Source organism: Mauremys reevesii, linkage group 7, assembly GCF_016161935.1.
Source record: "Mauremys reevesii isolate NIE-2019 linkage group 7, ASM1616193v1, whole genome shotgun sequence".
Taxonomy (NCBI): Eukaryota; Metazoa; Chordata; order Testudines; family Geoemydidae; genus Mauremys; species Mauremys reevesii.
The window spans coordinates 5970477-5985218 of record NC_052629.1 but is presented as its reverse complement, the minus strand read 5'-3'; the positions used below and the strand labels follow the sequence as shown (position 1 = coordinate 5985218).

The following is a 14742-nucleotide window of genomic DNA, read 5'->3' as shown; positions in this document are numbered from 1 at the left end:
CCACACACCCTTCCACCTCTGCGAGACCTATCACAGGATGCCAACAGGTTCACCACGCATACCTGGAGAGACTTCATCTCAGAGCATGGCTCCTATATGGTTCCATCATGATGAACTAGCATGTTTGGAACAAGTTAAAGACATATTACTAAACAGTAGAAGGACAACCACGCACAATACTTACCTTCACGAATGGAAGAGGTTCTACATATGGTGCCAGAACAAACAAATTAGTGCAATTTCTGCACCCCTACCCTTGGTATTGAACAATATCTTAAGACTAAAGACATATGGACACTCCATTAGCTCAATCAAGATACATCTCGCGGGCTATTCATGCTTTTCACCACAAGTTCAACAGGACATTGATATTTGCCTATATGATCACCAAACCTTTCCTTACGGGTATCAAGAACTTTTACTCTGAAGTGCATGTACCTACTCCACCTTTGGACTTGAACTTAGTGTTATGTTGCCTCACTGGACCCACATTCAGACCCTTAGCAACATGCTCTCTGATGCATCTATTGATGAAGGTGGCGTTCTTAGTGGCTATCACATCAACCCACCGAGTGGGCAAAGTAGGGGCCCTCAGTGCACACCCACCTTACACCATCTTTTTCAAGGACAAGGTCACACTAAGACCCCACCCAAAATTTCTACCTAAAGTATCTTCTTCCTTCTACATAAATCAACCAGTCCATCTTCCCTCATTCTTCTCCAAACCTCACGGGAACACGCAGGATTCAGTACTACATATTCTAGACATTGGGTGTGCACTAACATTCTACCTCGACAGAACTAAGCTTTTCAGAAAATCTCCGAGGCTTTCCATTTCCACTACGGAACATTCTAAAGGCTCCACTATCTCTACACAGAGACTATCTAAATGGATCTCTGAGTGCATTCACCTCTGTTATCAACAAAAGAATCTGCAATCCCCATCAAAGATCAAAACTCACTCTACCAGATCCCTTTCAACTTCAGTGACCTTTCTAAACAACGTACCAACCATAGACATATTTAAAGCAGCCACTTGGGTGTCTGCACACATGTTGGCGTAGTGTTTTGTAATCGACCAGAGTTCAAGGTTGGATGCACTCCTAGGTCTCACAGTGTCAACTCTGAAGCCCCTTTCATCCAACGTGGGGCACTGCTTGATAGTCACCTGAAGTGGAGCACCCACAGAGACGTTCCTTGAAAAAGAAGAAGAAGGTTACTCACCTTGTTCAGTAACTGAAGTTCTTCAAGATGGATGTCCACGTCCCTGTGAGTGCTCCACTACCTCCCCTCCTCCCCTCTACTTTGGAGTTCAATTTCCAGACTCTACAGTATTAAAGGAACCAAGGCGGGTTGGTTAGCGCACACTAGATAGGCACCGACAGCGGTGCGAGATGGGGACAACGCGCATGTGTGACCCGGACAGACACTGCTGCTGAAATTCTCTGATCAAAGGCGCAGGGACGCACCAACACCTGAAGTGGAGCACCCACAGAGACCCCCATCTCAAAGAACCTCAGTTACTGCACAGCGTGAGTAACCTTCTCTTTCTGCTGAATTGTATCTCATCTGCCACACAGCTTTAGTACTGATTATGCCAGAAATAGGTTAGACAATCATGAACAAAAATATTAATCATTACACACAAATTGTATGTGGCTAGGTATTTTGAAACATGCATTTTGAATAGCCTAATTCAACCACTGATTGTTTCATTCTAGTATAATAGGCATAATAGGAAAGATGCATATTTTTCTTCTTAATAATCCAGTTCTCTTCATTGAGATAAATTACATAGACTGAAGAAAGACTTTATCCACTTAGAATACAGGCTTTTAAAATCGTGTATTTGACCTCTGCTTTGTTTCACACACTTGAAACACTAATTTCATTGGTACTTTATGTGCATAAATATGTACTATATAATGCTGTTCCATTCAGAAGCAATTTTAAGTTTACAGACTACAGCACTCAAAAGCAGGAAATAAAATTAAGATTGCTCACACAACCTAAACTCTGCTGCCTTGTGTATATGTCTTATCATAGTATCTAATCATGTATTCCCAGGTTAGAAACCAATGTTTGCCTAATTTTTTAAATCTATTTTTGACAGTATGTTATTTACAACAGCAGCTTTGCCAGATGGTATGACGTATCAGAAAAGGCATGGAATAGTTCTAAGAAATCAGAAGAAATAAGTTTTAGCTCTGCCTCCCATTTTCCCCATCTCAGTTAGCATTCGCATGCTTAATAAAACTAGAATTTTGCATTTAGGGCTATTATGAAGGAGGTGTGGTAGTTTGCACACACAGACACACTTGGTTTTCTGTCTTCTGACTTGTTGGTGAGTGGTGTCCAGTCAAGAAAGATGTGACCCTTTCAGTGTTGCCATTTCCTTGTGTGGTATTTCAGGACATCATTTACAAAGTGAAAACTGCCTTTAATAAGGAGTTTGACACCGTTGCTCGACAGAAGGAGCAGGAGATTGCACGTGTAAAGGAAAGGAACCTGAGGATCCAAGAAATCGTGGAACAGCTCGAACTCCAGGAGGAGGTCTGGGAGCCAGCTCTGACAGATGATGAGATACCAGAGCGAGCGCTCACTGTCCAGGATTCAGAGGTATCTGAAAAATAAATCGTTCCCTTTTATCCACTTGTGCAAACTTAGTTCTCTGGTTCGCCATCATTTTGAGCCATTATGTCAGTATAAAGAAAGTAGCCATAAAACTGATGCGTCTATATACACATTCACCCTTTTTTGTACTCTGCCTTACCTTGGATTTTCCAGTTTTAGGTGGAAGATTCTGAATAATTCTGTCTGTAGAGTGGAAAGAAATGTGTAAAAATCTTTGTAAAAAAGTTAAATTTAGTGCTTGTAAAGATGCTACACTAACATCTCTGGAAAACAAAGCCTTCTGTTTATCCATAGAACATGTACAGCATGGCATGGACAGTAGACTCAAACAGTCACTGTGCCCAGACCACATGCCTCAACCCTGACCTGGAGGGATCACCTCTGTGGCAGAGAGAGCCTGGTTTAGTTTCTCTGTTCATCTCTGAGTCCCATGCAGTAGTTATCAGTAAGGGTGTTAATTGTGAAGTGGATACCTAGCCACTAGAAACTGGACTGAGATCACTACTTTGTTTCATATACGTCATTGAACAGCCATCAGATGGTAACAGTTTTGTTGCTGCAAACCTATGAGGGATTGTGATGGGACTTAGAGTGAAAGTCTCTTATGTTGTTTCACACATTTGTTTTTTCAATGTGATGTCTTCATAGGCAATCATCTGCCTTCTGTACAGTATCTGAATTTATCCCAAATCGGCAGTTTTTGCAGGTGCTAGTATCTATCACTTTGGTGTCAAAGCATAGATAGCATAGTACCTCTAAATTCAATTAGCAAGTTATGAATCATCACAGAATTCCTGGCATACACTACTCTATTAATCTGATCTACACTTTTTCTCTCTGTCTTCTCTCCCAAAATGAGATTTGATTGCGGGATCCTCTTTTATTTCAGGTTTGTGCATTCCTCTACATCATGGCAGTCCTGAAAACACACATGCCATCACCTTGTTTTGTGTGACATACACACTAGTGGTGGTATTTTTGCCAAATGTAGAATGTACTCAGAGTCCATGGGTTCTAGATCTAGAACAGAACTTGAGCCTTTTAATGTTTGACTTAAGTGTTGCACTATAACTGGAGGCAGAGTAATACAAAACCGTGAAGGAGAGGACACAGGGAGCTTGAATCTACAGTAGATAAAGGAATCAGTGACAGGATACAAGGAAGGGCGAATGATAGTAGTGTGGTTTTAGATTAGTTAGATGAGGAAGATGTTCCAGTCCCCTCCATTCCAATATCACAAAACCCAGATGCATAACATACAAAACACAATCTACAGGAGGAAAAATGGAAAGAGCTTGTGTATTCTTAGTTTAGAGCATGGCTTTTGGACTATGCGCAGAGAAATCTGTACTGTATATTCACAAGAGAGTGAACATTTTGAGGAGTATTACTTAGAGCAGTGATACAAAGAAATAAGCACTCTAGCCCATATTATTATGTTTTTCTAAAAATTCATTGTCAGTTCCCTACCCAGAGGAAAACCTGAGCTTATTCTCTTTGTCTTCACAGATTAAAGTCGAAAAATACCTTACCCCACAGCAGAGAGCGAAAGCGGAGATGATGGCTAAGATTGAAATGGAAAGACGTCTTGCTGCTCTGGTACTTTTATTATTGAAGCAGTGTTTTCCTTGCTAAATATCTTCAATTTTGTTTAATAATGTTAATTTTGTATTGGTACATTCCACTCACTTAGCACTGGGGAATTATTGCAATTATAGTTAAATATATTACAGTCCAGTTCCTTCACCATCCTTTACGATCAGACTAAATAGAGATCATAGAATCATAGAATATCAGGGTTGGAAGGGACCTCAGGTGGTCATCCAGTCCAACTCCCTGCTCAAAGTATCATAGAATCATAGAATATCAGGGTTGGAAGGGACCTCAGATCATCTAGTCCAACCCCCTGCTCAAAGCAGGACCACTCCCCAACTAAATCAGATTTTAGGTTTAAGTTAGGGGTGCTATTAAAAAAAATATTTAGTGTTGGTGAAAGTTGTCAGCTTGACAGATTTTAAGACTGGATAGTGCTCTAAAAGATGTGCGCTAGCTCAGTCAAAAGTTATGGGCTTGATGCAGATATTTTTGGGTGAGGCTTTTTGGCCTGCATTTTGCAGGAGTCAGACTAGATTATCACAGTAGTCCCTTCTGGCTTTAAAAAGTATGTATCTGCGACAACCTTGAAGAAATATCTGGCCAAAGAATAGGTATAACATAGGCAGTGATAGTGGAACCTTCCCTCACATTAAACCTTGACCACCTAATAAGAGTAAGTAAGTAGGTCATGCCTGTGCCTCCATTGACAAAACAGTTACTAACCTTTCCGTAACTTTTGTTCTTTGAGATGTATTGCTCATGTCCATTCCACAGTAGGTGTGTGCACACTGCGTGCATAGTTGCCAGAGTGGTATCCGTCGGGCTGGCTCTAATACCCTCTAGTGCTGTGTGCTCATGCGCCGGTATAAGGGGCCCAGCCAGCCCTGCACCTTCTCAGTTCCTTCTTACCAGCTAACTCCAACCGAGGGAAAGGAGGGTGGGTCGTGGAATGGACATGAGCAACACATCTCAAAGAGAAATGATGGAAAGGTCAGTAGCCGTTTTTTCTTCTTCGAGTGCTTGCTCATATCCATTCCACGTTAAGTGACTCCCAAGTGGTACCCAAGGAGGTGGGTTCAGAGTTCATGGACATGTGGTTTGCAACACTGTCCTACCAAATCTGGCATCACCTGTAGCCTGCTGGGTGATGGCATAGTGGGAAGAGAAGTTATGTACCAATGACCAGGTCATTACCCTGCAAATGTCCTAGATCAGGACCTGGGCTAGAAATGCCACTGATGAAGCCTGAGCTCTCGTCAAATGAGCAGTCAAGATGGCAGGTGATGAGACCTCCACCTACTCATAGCACATGCAAATGCAGGAAGTGATCCAGGATGAAATTCTCTGGGCTGAAACTAATAGGCCTTTCATCCTGTCTGCTACTGCCACAAAATGCTGCATTGATTTACGGAATGGCGTGGTCCTTTCTATGTAGAAGGCCAGATGTGAAGACGCTGCTCCTCCACATTCTTATTTCTGGGAAGAAAACTGGCAGAAAAATAGCCTGATTACTATGAAACTGCAAAACCACCTTCGGAAGGAATGCGGAGTGAGGGCAAAGTTGTACCTTGTCCTTAAAGAACACCGTATACAGGAGTTCGGATGTAAGGGCCCTGATCTCTGAGAACCGCCTGGCTGAGGTAATCGCTACCAGGAAGCTGGCCTTCCATGATTGATATGACAAAGGGCATGATGGCAGCAACTCAAAGGGAGGGCTCATGAGCTTTGACAGGACTAGGTTTAGGTCCCATGAGGGAATGAGTTCACGAATTTGAGGGTAAAGTCTCTCTGAACCTTTGAGGAAGTGTATGGATATTTCATGAAAAGACGGACCTACCATCCACCAGAGGGTGGAAGGTGGAAATGGCTGCTAGGTGTACAGTAATCGACGATGTGGCTAGGCCCTGTTGTTTCAGATGAAGCAGATACTCCAGCACGGACTGGAGTGTTGACCTAGCAGGTGAGAGGCCTCGTTGGGATGACCCCATGGAAAAACGCTTCCACTTGGCAAGATAAGTCATCCATACCCTTTCCTACTACCTAGCAATACCTGGTGGACTTGCTCCAAACAGCCAGCTCAACCATGGAGCTTCCATATGGTCAGGTGAAGGGCCTTGAGGTTTGGGTGGAGCAATTGGCCATGATCTTGTGAGATCAGGTCTGGGAGGGGAGGGCGTGGCAGTGGGGTCACTACTGACAGGTCCAATAACGTGCTGAACCAGGGCTGGTGTGGCCATGCTGGGGCTATGAGAATAAACTTTGCTCTGTCCCGCTTGACTTTGAGTAAGACTTTATGCATGAGAGGAATGGGAGGAAATGCACAGAACAGATGCTTTGTCCAAGCGGGCAGGAAGGCATCTGTGAGTGAGCCTGGGTTTTGCACCCAGGCAGAGAGCAAAACTATTGTCTCTTCCTCTTTTGCTTGATTGTGAACATGTCTATGAAGGGAGTCCCTCTCCAATGGAAGATGATCCTGGCTATATCAGGGCAAAGGAACCACTTGTGGTAAGAGGAGAAAGATCTGCTTAGGTGATTTGCCAGATTGTTCTGGGCTCCCAGAAGGTGAGAAGCTTCACGGTGGATTGAGTGCTTCACACAGAATTCTCACAAGCGAATAACCTCTTAACAGAGTGGGGAAGACTGTGCACCTCCCTGCCTGGTGTTGTAAAACATGGCTGCCGTGTTGTCCATAAGAACTTGCACAATCTTGCCTGCAATCTGGGGTAAAAACACTCTGAGTTCTCTGACATTTATGTGCAAGGAATGCTCCTTCTGGGACCACAGACCTTGAGTCCTGAGGTGCTCAAGGTAAGCCCCCCCCCAACCTAGCTCGGATGCATTCGAGATTTGGGATACTGAGTTTTGGAGAATGATGAAGGGAATGCCTAAGCCTACTGACCGGGGATCCCTTCACCAGTCGAGGGAGGCAAGGACCGGGCTGGAACTGTAAGCACCAAGTACAAATGGTGATGGCTCAGCGAGTATACCAAGGGCACCCAAGCTAGAAGGAGTCTGAGGTGTGGTCTCGCGTGCTGCACCATGTATGTGTATGTGGCCATGTGACCTAAAGCTTGAGGCAGAAATGAGCTGTCATGACGGGGTGGGCCTTGACCCGCTATATCAGAGATGACATTGTCTGGAAGTGAGCCTCTGGGAGGAAGGCTCTGGCTCAGGTGGAATCAAGCACTGCACCAATAAACTCTATCCTCTGGATGGGAACAAGAGGTGATTTCTGTTCATTTATCAATAGCCCCAGGCCTCAGAAGGTAGCTTGGATCAGGCAGATGCAGGCCTTGGACCAGCACGTGATCAGCCAGTCATTGAAGTAAGGGCAGATTCATACCCTTCACCTCTGAGGAAGCCTCCACCACTGCCATGCATTTTGTGAAAACCCGAGGGGCTGCTGACAGGCCGAAGCGGAGGACGGTGACTTAGTAGTGGGTCAGGTTCACAATGAACCTGAGGAACCTTCGGTGGCCCCGAAAAATGAAGATGTGGAAATAGGCATCTTTCCAGTCGAGGGCAGAGTACCAGTCCCCTGGATCCAGGGAGGGAATAATGGAGACCAGGGAGACCATGCGGAACTTTAGTTTCTTGAGATAATTGTTAAAGCAATGCAGGTCTAGGATGGGTCGGAGACCCCCTTTGGCCTTCAGGATTAGAAAATAATGGGAGAAAACTCTTTCCCTCTCAAGTTCTGAGGCACCTCCTCCATGGCCCCTAGGAGGGCTTGCACCTCCTGGACTAGAAGTTGCTGGTGAGGAGGGTCCCTGAAGAGGGACAGGGATGGTAGGAGGGTGGAAGAAAACTGAAGGGTATAACCTTCCTCCACCATACTCAGCACCCACTGGTCCAAGGTGATAAGGGACCACGCTGGGCTGAAGTAGGAGAGTCAGTGTGAAAACAAAGGGGAGGCAGGATCTGGTACGTGAACTGACATAACGCCCTCGGGCACCCCTTCAGAAGTTGTGCTTGGAGCCTCCTGGATATCTGTGAGGGCCCAGTAAAGAGGCTGAAGCGGATGGGGACAGTTGCCTGTGCTTATAATCCCTGCTTCATTTCTTAAACAGGTCCTGACATGGTGGCGGAGATGAGAAGCTGACTGGTTGCTGAGGTCTGAAGTGCTTCCTCAAAGGTGTTGGAGCACAAAGGCACAAAGACTTGAGGGTGGCCCTAGAGTTCTTCAGGCAGTGGAGCTTTGCATCTGTCTGTTCAGAGAACAGGGAAGTTACCTCAAACGGGAGGTCCTGAATGGACAGCTGAATGTCCGGTGGTAGAACCAAGGATTATAGCCAAGAGCACCTTCGCAGGTCTGCCACTGATGCCATAGTTCTGCCAGCCATGTCAGCTGTGTTTAGGGCCACCTGGAGGGGGGCCCTGGCTATAGCCTTCCCTTCCTCCACAAGACAGCAGAAGTCCTGTCTGGACTCCTGGGGCAGTGAGTCCTTGAATTTTGACAGGGAGTCCCAGACGTTATAGTTGTACCTTCCTAGCAAGGTCTGCTGGTTGGAAATGCAAGCTGTAACCTCCCAGTAGGATAAATCTTTCTACCAAATAGGTCCAGCTTCTTTGAATCCTTCGCCTTGGGGGCTGCACCCTGCAGCCATTGCCTCTCTCTTTCATTGGCTGCTACAAGCACAAGGGATCCGTGAGGGGGATGGGAATATAGGTACTCATATCCTTTGGCAGCAACAACGTTATTTTTCTCTGCTCTTTATGAAGTGGGGGGCAGAGAGGATGGGGGTCTGCCATTGGTTTCTGACTGGACCCATAACAGTCTCATTGAGGGGTAGGGCCACCGCGGCCAAGATGCCTATCAGGCTCTGGGAGGATTCTTTAAGCACCTCCACTTCCAGCCCTAGGTTCAGAGCTGCCCTTTACAATAGCTCTTGGTGAGCTCTGAAGTTGCCCTGAGGTGTCAAGCCGCTCAACCCCGACTGCTTCATTTGGGAAGGAAGAGGCCTGCACTGGCGGGGGCCTTCCCCCTCTTCTTCTGCACTGATCACATCATGTAGTACCAAGTCTTGAATATTGGTACTGGGCTCGGTACCGAAGTCTGGGTTGTGTGTTGGTCACTGTGACAGAGGAGCCCTTCTCTCAGACACCACTGAGTAGAAGCATCTGAAAGGCAGACCCGGTACTGAGGGAAAACCCCATGGATTCCAAAAAGGCCATTGAACCTGCATAGCCCACTTTCCAGTGGGCCAAGCGACAGTAGGGACGCCTTCACCAGGATCTGTAGGATGCCACTGAGGAAAAAAATCTCCAGGGACTGTGCACGCCTAACATGGAATGGAAATGAGCAAGCAATCTAAGAAGAACCTCCCTTCTGAAAAAACTAGGGTGCCCATTGTAGTGATGGTTGCTTGATAAATGGGCATCTGTCCACCAAAAATCAGACTGAGATTGCTAATGTATCTCACATAGGTCAGCATTTCATTCACTGGCGACATATCACAGATTCTCATTGGCATTGTAGAGGTGAAAGGCCTAAGCCATCCAAGTATCCTGTTCTGCAGCATTTTCTTTTCATTTGTTATTTTTTCCAGAACAGTGCAAGACAACGTGCCCTTTATGACATGATGGGTGGGGTCCTAGAAATCAAAAAGGAAGACATCTTGAAGATAGTGAGTTGTTTCTCTCATATAATTTAAAGTAACAGTTGTGATTAGAACTGAATAAAATTCACCATTTTTGAATTCTAACTGGAATTCCAAGAATTTTAAAAGGACAGAAATGGTGAAAATTTGCCTTAAGCACCACTCCTGAGAAAATGTTTTGTCATAAGAATTGTGTTGAAAGAGGAAACCTTTGATATTTTTGTATAAATATGAATTTTCACTAGCAGTGCAAATATTTCTAAAGGAGTTAAGCAATGGAACAAGATAACCTGAGAGGTGGTGGAACTCTTATAATTGGAGCTATTCCAGGGGTGAGACTACACCTTGCTAACAGGGATGATTTAGGGACATTGAATCAATCCTTCCACTGTACAGGAGAATGGATGGGAAGATCAATCCACAATAGTTCCCTTTCAAATCAGATGATTCTAGGAGACCCAGATTAAGCAGTGACCATAGAAATTTAGTGTGTTGGCTTCATTTGCTTCAGAGGTGACATGCTAGTGCTGTAGAGTGAGTAACACATATAGATACCTGACTTGGTATTACTTCTTTAATGTCCATTTTCTAAACGGTTTTGGCCTTGATCTTAGGAGAGGCTGCTTCGCTCTACCTTCTACAGCAAAGGAAGCCTGATGCAATAATACAGGGAGGAAAACATCTGCTGTCAAAGTAAAATGGTGCTATAGAGTGAAAAGGTAAAAGAGACCCAAGTACCCTATCTAGAGCTGATGTGTTTTCAGGAAATGAAAGTTCATCTTGGCTTAGGAGTTAATTAAGGGACTTGTAATGGAAAAACGGCTCTTTTGGCAATAATAGTAGTACTAAGCTTGCCGTAAAATTTCACTTGTATTTTATTGAATCTGACGATTTTCTGAGAGAGAATGAAAGCAAAAATAGCCATGTTACTCACACCATCACAATTGGTGCTGCTAGGAGGTGTAAGTTAGTGCTTCATCCCATGCAGATGCTGCAGGTTCAACACTGATGTTACTCCAGGGAGTCAAGGAACAGAAAATAGAGCCAAATCAAAGAAGCAGAGATATACATTCTTTGGGCCCAAGGCTTGTGTAGTTCTTCCAGCTGCTACTAAGATGAAACTCAGAATAAATTTTGGGAGGTTTATTACTGGTGCTGTAGGTTCTTTTCCTCGGTGATCTTTAATGGAGAATTGATATTGCTCATGGATTGTATGGCTGTTTTGATATCTTCAGGAGATTCCCCCACCTCCTTTTGTTTCTAAACCTGATACCCTTTGGAATGAAGAAGAAAAGAAAGTATTCAAGGAATATGAGAAAAAAGTTAAGGAGCTGAATGAAGAAAGGGAAAAATACAGAAAGGTAAAATAAAATGAGAAAGGGGGTGATTTTGTTCAGTGTCCTTAAACACAGTTTCTTCTCTTTCTCAGAATTTATTGATATGACCTCTTGGTTTCTTAAGGGGGGGGAAACCAGATTTATTTTAATAAAAAAGATAAAAATGCCAATAAGTGTTAACAATTAACAAAGTTACCTGTGGCATTGTAGAAGCCCCAACTTAAAGCAGAAAAGACAAAGCTTACCTCTGATAACTAGCACATTCCGAGTCCGATTAAACTGCTTTATTGCTTTCCATCACAAATGTACAAATATTTCCAGAGAGATGTTTGGAATTCCATTAACAGAGCTGCAGGGCATGTGGATATCAGATGCACATAATTTCACAATTTTTATTCTTCAAAGAGGAATTTGGGCAGCAGAGCAGTCAGCCTTGCCACACCCTCATTCCAGATGTGTCATTTGTTGGGACCTCTTGGCTGAAAGATCCTTTCTTTTTCTACTATCTTATAACATTGTCTCTGATACTTTTTACTCAAATACAACTTTTATGTGATGGTGGAAATAAAGGGCTTGATCCTATGAAGTGCTGCACACTCCAATACCCATCGTGCCTGGTTTAAACAAATCTGGGCTCCTTCTGTCTGTAATACTGTCAATAATGTAATGACTCCCCAGAATTTAGCTGAAATTCAATGGTTCAAAATGGAACCTAGTTAATTCTAAAACAGCTTTCTCAGCTCAGTAGTGCTAACTGGAATAAAAACTAATCTTTGGGTAATATTTTCAAGTGCCTAAGTGATGTAGGCTCCTGAGTCCCATTTTTAGGCTCCTTGGTTTCATTGCAAGTCAATGGTCAAAGCTATTTCACGTAATCTCTCTTTTTAAACAGTAAGATAAAAAACCTATAGCTACACACTTTAAAGTTTTGATATAAATGACTAGGTTTGGGTCTGATTCTCAGCTCCCATTAACTTCAGCAGGAGTAGAAGGAACTCAGCACCTCACAAGACAGTCCCTATATTGTCAGACCAACATGACTAAAATTTGTTTTTTTTGTAAACCTTGGATTTCCACCTGAGCAGAGTATAGTCAAGCTGGCATTCATGGCTTCTGAAGGGGAATGGTCTAATGATGTACATAAATGAGCCATTGTCAGTTTTTATTGTCTGTTTTCTATTTTATGTCATCACTGTATTATATTATTTTTTTATTTGTATTGCGGTAGAATCTAGAAGCACCAGTCATGGACCAGGGTGGCATCTTACAAACATAGAACACAGAGACGGTCCCTACCCAAAGTGCTCACTAGCTGTGCATCTCTCCACCCACTTACACATTTAAAAACATGCACATTCTTCTAGCTTTACTACTCCTCTTTCCCCTTCCCCCCCAGACACTAGAAACTGAATTGAAGAAACTTCAAACCTCCATTCAGGAAACAACACAAACTTTTGATGACACTGTAAGCAAGCTCTTTGAGCGGAAAGTTAAATCAGAGATGGTCATATACCAGGTAAGGCAGAGATCTTGGATTTCCTATCTCCATCTCCAAGCCGCAAAAGTGCTAATCTTTCTCCTTACAATCTTTCCACAGGAGGAACTCAAAATAAACAACCTCCTTTACTCTTTGCTGTTGGATGAAGAGCTGAGCACAAGAGAAGCTGGACTGAATCACTTCCTTGATAAGAAGCGGAAGGAGAAGGTGAGTCCAGTACTGGGACAGTAAGGCTCCAACCATTTTCATATGGAACCTGCTTTTTACAAATAAAAATGTTGCCCAAGCTGCCACAAATAATTTCTCCCATGATTTACACAGCTGTTGATCTATTTTTTTTTATAAGGGTGGCAGAAGACTCCTGTAATAAAGACACATCTTCTTGGGTATACGCTTCTCCCAGCTTGTCTGAGGAAAGCGTGCCACTATCTGTCAAATACACAGTTTTAGTATCCTGTGGCAGTCTATAATTTGTCTGGTAGCACTGATACTGCCTTTGCTACAAGAACCTTGCACAAAAGGATATCTAATGTTGCCGTCTTTCTTAAAGAAGAAAGTGGTAAATTCGGAGAAATTTGAATTAATTTCCTGAAACTGAAGTTGTCGGGGTTTGCCCACCACTGACGAGCCATGCATAAGCCAACATGGTGACTGAAGTTCAAAACAAACGTTTCTGCACTTATACACAAGTATATACAGGACTACAAATGTTCTAGAATGAAAATTCTGACTGCTTTGTCCTGGAAGCTCACCTATTAATCTGTTGTTGGACCAGTTCTACAGACTGCAAACCTAGGGACCTCTTGCACTAGTTGATCTCACCTGTCATACTATTCAGGGAGAGAGGCATCTCCGGTAGCTAGGGACCACTATCAACACCCTACATTGCACCCTGAATTGCACAGTAAGCCATTGCAGTCTACAGAGCACTTGACTAATGTGCTTCTTATGACCAACCTCATTAAGCAGTTGGGTAGCTAAATTTTGCACCTGATGACCCTTCTGTGTGGTCTTTACAGGTAGCACCATATAGAAAGCCTTGCAGGAATCCAATTTAGAGATCCGACAGGCACATGGCATATTGAGTGCTGTCTGCGGTGTCTGCTTAGGAGCATGTTACACCAGAGGTGAATTTAACCCAATTGTTGTATCTTAAGCTGAGAAAAGACGTCTCTTCAGCATGTGTAATATGTTTGAATAGCATTCCAACAGCTGTGTTTACTTTTAGTTCTGTTATTGAAATCCATCTGGTTTTGTTACAGCTCAGTACTGCAGAGGCGGTCCAGGTTGCACGAGCACAAGTTGATGCTTACAGAGAGACCTATGACAACTTAGCAGCGGAAGACAAAGTAAGAGTCCTAGTCATATGTTCAAGCAGATGCAATTGCAGAAAAAATAAAAATGGCTTCAGTGCTACACCTCTTCCATAATATACAGTATTTAGGCCCCAGTTCAGTAGCACACTTAAGCACGTGAGTAGTTCCATACAGATCAGGATCAGGCCTTTGCACAGTCCTTGCCCAAGAAACTTACTAAGTGCCAAGACCACAGTCTATGCTTAACCTGCTAATCTCACTTTTTGTAGACACTTCTCTGTGTTTTAAAAAGCACAGCAGACATGGTCAATTGTCATCTCTCAGAGATGACAATCTATGAAATAGCCCAACTCCACCTAGCACCTTGCCTCATCATTAGTCTATATTTCTAGGATATGTGCATGCGGATGTTTTGCTGTGTTTTTTTACCTGCTAGATTCTGGAACGTGGCTTTAAAAAGGAATTTTCTGATGTTCCGGCGCATCACATTGATCATCTTTTCAAACTTTACAAACGCCGACCAAGGTAAAATTCCCCTTTGACTCAAACCATTTTCTACATGTTATTACACCTCTACCCCAATATAACGCTGTCCTCGGGAGCCAAAAAATCTTATCACGTTATAGGTGAAACCGTGTTATATCGAACTTGCTTTGATCCGCCGGTGTGTGCAGCCTCCCCCCCTCCCCCCGAGCACTGCTTTACCACGTTATATCCGAATTCATGTTATATCAGGTCACGTTTTAGAGGTGTATTTTTAT

General features: G+C 43.6%; 1 protein-coding gene across 7 annotated transcripts in view; it reads left to right on the top strand.

The window, feature by feature from the left end:
- The window catches only part of CFAP43 (cilia and flagella associated protein 43), an 83902-nt gene that overhangs the window by 59707 nt on the left and 9453 nt on the right, over positions 1 to 14742 (top strand). For all 7 annotated transcript variants that reach the window (XM_039547340.1, XM_039547345.1, XM_039547347.1 and 4 more), the window contains 8 exons: positions 2413 to 2619; positions 4144 to 4233; positions 9780 to 9857; positions 11066 to 11191; positions 12564 to 12683; positions 12765 to 12872; positions 13928 to 14014; positions 14418 to 14506. In XM_039547340.1, the coding sequence (XP_039403274.1) occupies positions 2413 to 2619; positions 4144 to 4233; positions 9780 to 9857; positions 11066 to 11191; positions 12564 to 12683; positions 12765 to 12872; positions 13928 to 14014; positions 14418 to 14506 (905 nt within the window). The remainder of the gene's footprint in view (positions 1 to 2412; positions 2620 to 4143; positions 4234 to 9779; positions 9858 to 11065; positions 11192 to 12563; positions 12684 to 12764; positions 12873 to 13927; positions 14015 to 14417; positions 14507 to 14742) is intronic.